Consider the following 9,404-nt stretch of genomic DNA (forward strand, 5'->3'; position numbering starts at 1 on the left):
AGCCACAGATTTTTAAAAGTGGGTGAAAGACGTTGAGACTCATCACAAAAGACACCAAAGGCGATTAACATCAGGGTGGTGGAGATTAAAGATACCACCTCACCCTGCAAACCAGCGAAAATCAAAGGCCCCAGCACCACCGTGCGGGAGAGGAAACCACGTGACCTGGAGAACTGGGTGAGCCCACGCCCGGGAGTGCAGGAGTGAGTGAAGTTCTGTGGGTGTCCACAGGAAGACACCCACGCTGGCAGCCGGGCCCGCCATCGCCAGCCCAGCTCAGAGCACGGCCCAGCATGGCAGGTACAACAGGACCACTAGTGAGCACACAAAGGAAGGGTCCACGGACCGCCTGGACCACCTGTGACAACCCTGCGCTGAGCACATGCACCAGACACAGAAGCTCGTGGTGTGGGTGGTCCCTGGAATGTGAACCCCAAGTTCAGGCAAAGCTGATGTAGGATGACAGAAGGCAGAGAGTCATGGGGGGTGGCCAGAAGAGGGCACAGGGCAGAAGTGACCCCGATCTCATGTGGGGAAGTGGCTACACGAACGTACTCAACTGTCGAAAGTCACCTAGCGGGACACCGAGGGTGTGGGCACTTTGAAGCTTGTTCGTGATATCTTGGCTACAGACATGGTGCACAGATTAAGTGCTGTCCTCCACTGGGGACTATGTCAGGACCCCCAAAGCTTAACACTAGATCTGGCTTCAAGCAGTCCCCAAGCACATCTGGCGAGGGAATAAAGGTGGCGGAAGGCGCAGAGCGCCCCAGTGTCTGGAAAGGAGGAGGGGCAGCCCCAGGAAGATGGCGGCAAAGGGAAGAGCCAGCAGGCCCCCAGGCAAGAGCAAGTTCAGGGTGTGGGGGAACCTGACTGAAGGCTGGGTGTCTGTTGTAGTAGGGACGAGGCACAGCCGGGGGAGGCACTGGGGAGCCACCCAATACACACTCAGGTTGAAGGCACGGGGGCCGGTGCTTCCTGAGAAGCAGGGGTGTCACGGCAGGAGCCCTGGCTCTGGGGACAGGCAGACCTGGTGCCAACTAGCATCTGCCTCCACGACATCACCCCCACGTCCTCATCCATGAGATGTGGTCATTACCTCCCCCCATTAGGAGCAGCGAGTGCGCTCCCCCGACTGTAGAGTGCCGCGAACAGCAGCAGCAACAGCAGCAGCAGCAGGGAAGCTGGGGAGTCGCTCTAAGCAGAGCCCAGAAGAGCCGGGCTCTCTGTGGGCAGTGGGCAGTTCTCAGGCCTTACGTGGAGGAGCTGCTGCTCAGACGTCTCGGAAAGGCCATTCGGGACAAATCTGGATACAGGGCCAGCGCTCAGGCTGGGGGGCGGGGCAGGGAGGCCGCCACATGTGTTCCAGGCTCGGGTGTGATGGCAGTGGACATGAATGAGGCTGCAGAAGGGGTCAGAGGTGAATGGCACTGAGGTAGAGAAACAGTGCGGGGTTTGGTGCCCGAGTGGCCAGCCAGCTGGAGGAGGCGGCAAGACAACTTCAGGGTCCGGGAGATAGCGCATGGTCGGCACGGGCGGCTCGCACACAGGCTCGCAGGTGGAGACCAAGGGCAGGGAGTTCAGGAGGGCTGGGGCGACAGGCCCAAGCGCACCTACAGTCTGAGTTGCCAGGGTTCACTCACACCAGGGGCAGACCTCAGGAAGTTTGGGAGGGCCCGCTCCTTTGTGAGACAGCACAAGCGTGCATCCTGCCCCCTTCACCCAGAGGGGAGGCGGACACACACACAGCACAAAGCCCCGGGCTCATGAGCTCCTGACAGCTACTGGCTTGCAGCGGTCCTTACTATCCTAGCCCAGGGAAAGGAAAAGGAAAGATGAACAGCTTGGTTAAGAGTAGTGAATGGATGACTTTGTTTCCCTTTCAAAAACTCCTTTGGAGGTTGTTACAATGATGTGCTGGTTGAATGGTGTTTTAACCGTAAACAGAAATCAAGTGAACGGGAGGCGGGAGGGAAACAGGGAGCTCGCAGAATGCCTGCACAGAGGTAGAACTGGGCCCGCCCGGTGGAGGAGTCGGGGTGTGACGGGTCCCAGCCCACAACCACAGGCCACAGGCGCTGGGGTTCCGAGAGGTGAGACTGAGGCCCAGGCCTGAGGCCAGTCAGCGACGCTCCTCCTCGAAGGGGTCCCTGCCTGGAGAGCCCACACCTGACCCTCTTCTGCTCTGCTCTCCGCTCCCGGCCACAATCACAGCCTTTGGTTGCTTCTAGAGGCCTGAGGAATCTGTTTGTGTGACAATTTTATTATTTTGTTTCCCTCGGAGGATACACAGGAAGGCCTTTGAAGGGCAGGGGAGGCGAGGAGAGCTGGGGGAGGGCCAGGCCTAGCCGGCACACCCGGGCGCGGCTGGGTCTGTGCTGCGCCGGAGCGGCCTGGATGGGGCCTGAGGAAGCACGTCCCGCCCCAGCGTCTGCTCCCCGTTCCCTGCATGGGACAGCGGCTCCCCCCTGGTGGCTCATGGACCTGGGGTGGAGGCCCGGCACCCTGAGCCTCTTCCTGCTCCGCAGGGCCTGGCTGGTTCTCGGGCCCATCTCGGCTGCCCATTCACTGGCAGAGGAAACCACAGGAGGTGGCTGAGGTGGCCACAGTCCCTCTTTAGCCTGAACCCAGGGAAGGAGAAGTGGCCTCGGCTATATATACTTACAGAGAAGACAGTGTGCAGATAGAAGCCTGGTAAACAGCTGGCCCGTTAGCGGGAACCTAAAAATACTCCCTATAATTATGTTATTAAAACACACCAGAAAAATGGACCCACCCCACCGAGCAAAGGCCCCCAGACAACTGCAGGGAAGCAGGAGGCCGCGCACATCAGCCTGGGGGTGACGCCAGGGCACTGTCCTGGGCCCGGACGCTGCCCCATTTGGCTCCCAGCCACTCTCACCTCCCCCAGAGGGGCAGCGGCCCCAGGACCCACTGGGCTGCCCAGGCTTGGCTTGTAGCTGCTCATCTGCAAAGTGGCACACTCCTGGCCCCATCTCTACCCTGAGAAACACTCGGAGAAAGGGGGCACTGCTGTGATTTCAAAGGCCTGGGAGCAGCCTCGGCTCCCGGGGGGTGGGGGAGGCACAGTGATTGCAGGTGCCCGCCTGGGAAGCCGGCGGGGAGGCCAGGACTCGGGCTATGGGCAGAAATGCTCTCCCTCTGACAGAAGCGCAGCAGGCCTGGACGACGGGCTCCTGTGGGGCCCGCAGTGCACTGGCCAGGCTCCTTCTTCAGGCAGCGGGGGGGGGACGACAGGCCCAAAGGGTTAGAACAAGAACTTCGTCTTATCTGATTTAAAAAAATCCAAACTGGGAGTAGGGGATCTAGGGGATCAAGTCTCGGGTCCCTCTGGTCCCAACTGTCCACTCAGCTTATCCTAGTCCTTCTCCCGCCTCACCCCCACCTGGCCCCCACCAGAGGATTTGAGCCTAAACAAAAATGCACGCCCTACAACATCCCCACCCACCAGGTCCCCACTTGGTTCCTTCCAGGGACAGAGGGCCTGACCATGGGGGGCTGCACTGGTCGGGGGTGCTGGAGCTGCCAATTTCTCCCCCTCCAGAAGGCTGTCCTTGCCTGGTGCTCGCCTGACCCCAGCCCCATCTAGCCCGTGCCAGCCCAGACCATGTTATATACAGCAGTGTTTGGGACCCATCTTGCGCGGCTTATTTGTCACACTGTGTTTGTTGCCCATCTGTGCTCAGCACACCACTGCAAGAACACACACAGCAAAGGCACTTGCGGAACAAAAACACCAGGGGCTGGGAGACCCCAGGCCCCCTCTTACAGCCAGGAACCACAGCCTGGTCAGAAAGCGGGCAGGGTTGCACTTTAGCCCCCTCCCACAGCCACACATTGGCCCTGAACCAGAACTGAGGCCTTTTGGCTCCTGTCCAGAGCTCAGTCCCTCAAAGACCAGATGAGAGAACGATCGAATTAATATGGGAAAACTCAAGGAAAGGTTAGTGTGAGCTCACAGGAGTCTGTGCAGTGGGCATAGTGCGTGCTGGCCCAGTTGCCAGGCTGCAGACACCGAGGCCCTTGGCCGGCACGGGACACCTCACTTCCCCCTTCCTGGGACCTCTCTGCTGGCTGGGCCAGCCCTGTGCTGCACGGACCCAGTGGGGGCAGCTCCTGCCGTTTCTGCTCCCTGAAGGCCCGACATGGCCACTAGCCACCAGCACATGGGCCCTGCATGCTGGCAACCTGTGGGAAAGGGTTCCGGTGCCCCTGGCCCCCAGGCCTGGGAATGGGGGCTGCCCTGCCTCTGCTGGCATCCGGAGCCCTGCAGTCCAGGAGCTCAGAGGCCTGGCAGCAGCCTTCACACTCTTACTGTCTTGTTTACAGGTGGGGAAACTGAGCCCTGAAGAGAGGGGTGAGAGCCTGGCAGGTCCAGAGCAAGGCAGGGGCTGCTGTGGCCCACAAACCCTCCAGCAGTCAGCTGAACCTCCCCACTGATCCTGTCCCCTCCCCTCCCCCTTCTGTTCCCTCCCCTCTCCATCCCCAGGACCTTCCACCCTAGGGTCTCCCCCAGGGGACACCCTGCCAGTAGGGGTGGGACTCACCTCTCCCAGGAAGGGAACAATTTCATACCCAGCTGCCTCGCTTTCTACCTGCATGATCTTGGGTGAGTGAAATAACTGCCCCCGCACCCAGGCCCCTCATCCGGAACACAGGCCACACTTGGAGGAGCCAGAGCAGGCGGTCCCTGCCCTGCCCTGCCTGCCTCTGCGGGAGCCTCAGGCTGAGGGGGCAGGGGCTGGGGCCAGGGCTGCCGGCCACCCCACAGCCCTCGAGGAGAAGCTCGAGGCAGGCGCTCATGAGGGTTCACGGCCCAGCAGACGAGTGCTGCCCTACCAACTGCTTTCGGGACGCTAGCTCCCTCCCACGCGGAAGGACCAAACAGCTTTGGCAACCAGAAGACGAAAATCTACATTTAACAAGTCTATATATTTCTAAAATAGATAACAAAGAAAAGCCCAACATTTTGTTGAATTCTAAAGAAAAGGGGAATTCTGAGGACTGGCGTGGTCAAGAGTGGCTTCCTGTAAGAGGAGGACACAGTGGGCCCTGGAGACTGCGGTGGCAGGAGTGGAGACAGCCACAACCCCTGGTGGGGGGGGGGGCTGGTCCCCTCTCCCACCCCACAGAAAGCAGTGCCCTGTGCCTGCTCTCCTTCTCCATCTTCGGGCACTGAAAGCAAATTCAGTGCCCAGTCAGAACAGGGGAGACAACGCCCAGGAAGCAGCCTGTGGGGCCGGGATCCGAGACCAGGCACTCCTCCCACCTCCAGAGACAATACTTCCTCTGTACGACCCTGCCCGCCTGGGCCCTGCGCTCTCCAAGCCCTGGCTGCCAGCGGGGTGGCCTGCAGATGACCACAAGTGACCCATCCTCAAACTCTGGGCAGACAGGGGCCCCTCCCCAAACACACCCCCCCCCCCTGCTCAGTCCAGTCAATAGGCACCGCAGTCCTGCTCACCCATTCAGTCCTCCTGGGGCCCAGCAGAAGGCAGCGCCTCTCCCCCAGGGCCACGGAGGGAAGCGGGACCTACCCCCACACCACGGCCCCTCGGTCTCGGTTCTTTCCTTCCTAGCGGCACCTCAGAGCACGGCCTCTGCTGGGGAGAGCCCGGCACAGTGCCACCCCTAAGGGGTTACCGGGCAAACGGGTCCTCAGACCTGAGGTGCTAACGAGGCTGCAAGGCCATGCCCCACTTTCACACGGCTGAGAGAGAGGGCCGCGTCCTGCCTCCCTCACGGGTGTGGAGACCGCGATGATGACAGCACTCTGCAAAGGAGGAAGCGTTCCATTCTAAACGGCAGTGCTTCTCGGTGACAGTCTGGTGGTGCAAGCGACGCCCCAGTATGCAGTGGGCGTGCCCTCGAGGTGGGAGGCCCTGTCACAGCAGAGCCACGTCCTACATTACCAGGGCTGCCCTCTAACCACTGAGCTTTCAGCTACCAGGTTTGCTTCCGGCTGCCCCGTCAGGTCCAGAGTTAGGGGGTGTGGCCTGTTCTATGGGAATCACAAAACGTCCTGCCCTGACATCTCTCCAGAAGTTTCCAGCTTTGGGTCCTGACCCTCCAGGGCTCCAAGGACAGTAGGTTGAGCCACCTGAGGTCTCCATCTTTCACGGGAGAGGCAGGGAGTCAATCACGACCCAGGGGCTGGGCTAGGCTTTTTGGGCAGTAAGCCTGTACCACAAGGGGAGTGGCGTGGGGCGAGGGGCACCCCAGGATGACTCAAACCCTCCCCACGACTGCTGCCTGAGCCAGCACAAGGCCTGCGTCTGACTAATATCCTCTGAAGGCCTTACCTAGCGCCCACCTCTCACTTCCCAAACGGAAGAGGTAGCCGTTTCCAGTCGGAGTTTGTCAGAGAGGAGGCGAGGGGCTCAGGAGACCACAGAGTGGACCTGCTACCTCCAGCTCGGCAGCACAGCTTTCGTGGCAGCAGGACAGCCAGCAGGTCCCCAGGGACGGGAGCTGCCCACACTCTGGACAGAGAGTCTCAGGTATCACCGGTCAGGCCGGCTCAACATTACCCTCTCTCAGAGCGCAAGAGAAAACACTGAAGCCCAAGCCCCGCAGGCAGGCCCAGGATCTGTGTGGGGCACGGCCAGGGCATCGGTGCTTCTGTTTTTAATTAATAGACTTAGTTCGGGGGCCGTGAGGTTGATAGAAACACTGAGCTACAAGGAGAGAGAATTAGTCATCAAGTTCTCCAGATGACTCCCACGGAGCCCCGGTGGAAACCCTCAGCTCTGTCACCCCCACACTCAGGGACAAGAGAACTCCCCTGGTCACCATGTGGGGAGCAGCTGGGGCCCAGAGAAGAACCCAGGACCCCTGCCTAATTCTTGGTTAACAGACTCTGGGCCGTGGGCTGAAATCTGGCCCCATCATTTGTTCTGGCAGAGCCCACAGCTAGGAGTGGTTTTTACATTTTTTAATGGTTGGAAAAATATCCGAACATTTCATGATGTGAAAATATTTGCTATCTGGCCCGTCAGAGAAAAAGTCCGCTGACCCTGTGTAAGGAGGCTCCACCATCTAGGGGATGTGTGCCCTTGAGGGGCGGCCCCCCGCTCTCTGGCCTGAGTGATCTGGTTCTCCCCTCACCTCAAAGGGCCAGGCCGAGGAGGCTCCAGGTGCCTGTGGGCAGGACACGTGAGCCTGCACCACCGAGAAGCTCGCCTGTCCCCCACGGCCCCTCCTGTCACCGGCTCCCAAGCCAGCCTCCAGCTGGGCCCGTCCCGCTTGCCCGTGCCCTTTGGCTCTCCAGTGGCACGGCACTCGACTCACGGACCCCGCACTCCCACACGCACACCCCGGGCCATCCCACCCACACGAGGGGGACTCCAACCTTCTTCTCTGACCTCAATGTTTCCATTGATTCCTGTCTCAAAAATTTTCCCAAGTTTCACTACCTTCCTCTGCTACAAATCAAAACACAGTCTGTCTAGGAGCCAAACTGTGGGCCGCTGTGGATGTCCCACATTCCTGGCCCCGCCGGGAGCCTGCCCCTGCCTACAACAGAAGTTGGCAGAGGCCTACCTGGAGTGCGTTAGGAGGCTCTGGAAAGGCTTTCAGAATAAAAACACCCCCACCCACCATAGCCGGACAGATCTTCACCCAACAAACAGACGTTTGCACCCAAAGCAAACCTTTCCGTGGTTCTGCGAATTTAATCACAGTCCTTTCCAGCTCACACTCAGCAGAGACGGCCCTGCGTGGAGGGAGCTGGGGGCAGAGTGGAGGGTGGAGTGAGTTCCTGGGCACTCTGCCCTGGGCACAGTGGGGGCGGGGGGTGCAAGGGAGAGGCCTCGCAGCACCGAGAGCCACAGGATGTGCTTTCTGGGAGGGGCAGCGCTGATGCCAGGGGTTTCCAGGGCGACACTGATGTCAGGGTTGGATACCCTCTGCTCTGACTCCAAGGCCCAAGCCTCCTGGAAGGCGCTCGCGCTCCCAGCCCAGGGCCCAGCTGCCCAGGACCCTGCCTGCCGCAGCACCGGACAGAGCGATGGAGTACGCCAGGGCACCCAGAGGGGAAGGGCAAGGAGGAACTCGAACTATTTTTTCCAAGGCACGGGGCTGCCCTAGTCCGGCGGGGCATGGGGAACAGCGGGGAAGAGTGGGAGGGCCGCACCCAGGGCACAGACGTTAGTTCTGCTCCGGAGGCTCCAGATTAAACAGCTCCAGGCAGGAAGCCCGCCTTCTCCCACATTGGTCAGGAAGTCCTGAAGCAAGTTTGCCTTTTTTTTTTTTTTTTAAACATGAAATAGAAAAATGAGATTTGTGATCCCCCACACCAGGTCTTCAGCCGGTCCTACAGGGACATACAACTCTCTCGCGGAGGCTCTTCTCCCTGGCGCCGGGGCGGCGGCACCAGCCGCGCTCTCCCGGGCGCTCGTGGGGCCGCACCGTGGCCACCCGTTGCCACCTCTCCACTCCGCCGCCGCCCTCCCAGCTCGACGCTCGGACGGGGGTCCTGCTGAGACAGCCCTCGCCGCCCCGGCTCCCCGGAGGCCCCGGCGCAGTCATGCCTCTGGAATGCGGGCGCCGAGGGCCACGCGTCCTGGGGAATCTCCGCGCCCGCCCGCGCACGGCCCCTGCCGGACTGGCTGGCGGCGGGGCGGGGAAGTGGGAAGCAGGGCACAGCCGTGTCCCAGCTCAGAGCTCGCCGCGCCTGCGCTACTCACCGGCCAAGAGCGCGAAAGGCAACAGCAGCCAGTAGAGCACCGCGCCGAGCACGTGCGGCTCCATGCCCGGGGGACCCGCGGGGTGGGCCCGGGGTCGCTGGGCCGCCGCGGCGCTAAGGGGCGGCGCGGGGCATCCGGTTTTGGCGCGCCATGGTGCACAAGGCGGGGCCGCGGCTAGGACCCTTGGCTTGTGGGCCGGGACCCAAGCGCCTCTGCTCGGTCCGGGCTCCGCGTCCACTCCGGGAACAGCTCTGCCCCGTGGCGAGCGCAGCGCGCGGCTCTCGGCGGCTCCGAGAGACTCAGCAGGGCGGGACGGCGGGCTGGGCTGCTGCCTCCCGCCCTCGCCGCCTGCGGACCTTTATAAGCTCGGCCCCCGCCCGCTTGCCCGCCCTCCACAGCGTGCCCGCCTCCGCGCTGCCTCGACGGCCCGGAGCTCCCGACACCCCTCCTGCCCCACGCGCCCGCACGACCCGCCAGCCCTCCGGGCTGGGGCTGGCAAGGGGACCCGAGACCCTTACCCCCTCAATAGCCTTGGCGCTGCCCCTCGGTGTGTTCATGGGGGCGGGCAGGGGGTGCCTTTGCCTTGCGGACCAGGCTGGAGCGCCAAAGAAACACTCCCTAGCGCCTGGCTACCTGGGCAGCACCCCACGCGCGACAGCGTCCTGCGCGGGGGAGAGACTTTCGCTTTGCTGCTGC

The 9,404-nt window shown here is 61.8% G+C and overlaps 1 protein-coding gene across 2 annotated transcripts in view; it reads right to left on the minus strand.

The window, feature by feature from the left end:
* Positions 1-9,062, minus strand: part of PIEZO1 (piezo type mechanosensitive ion channel component 1) — a 64,404-nt gene extending 55,342 nt beyond the window's left edge. Inside the window, exon 1 of one of the 2 annotated variants that reach the window (XM_036012394.1) lies at positions 8,709-9,062. In XM_036012394.1, the coding sequence (XP_035868287.1) occupies positions 8,709-8,772 (64 nt within the window). In that variant the 5' untranslated portion in view covers positions 8,773-9,062. The remainder of the gene's footprint in view (positions 1-8,708) is intronic. The other variant, XM_036012393.1, reaches the window with a different exon arrangement.
* Between the last annotated feature and the right edge of the window lie 342 nt (positions 9,063-9,404).

Source organism: Phyllostomus discolor, chromosome 12, assembly GCF_004126475.2.
Source record: "Phyllostomus discolor isolate MPI-MPIP mPhyDis1 chromosome 12, mPhyDis1.pri.v3, whole genome shotgun sequence".
Taxonomy (NCBI): Eukaryota; Metazoa; Chordata; class Mammalia; order Chiroptera; family Phyllostomidae; genus Phyllostomus; species Phyllostomus discolor.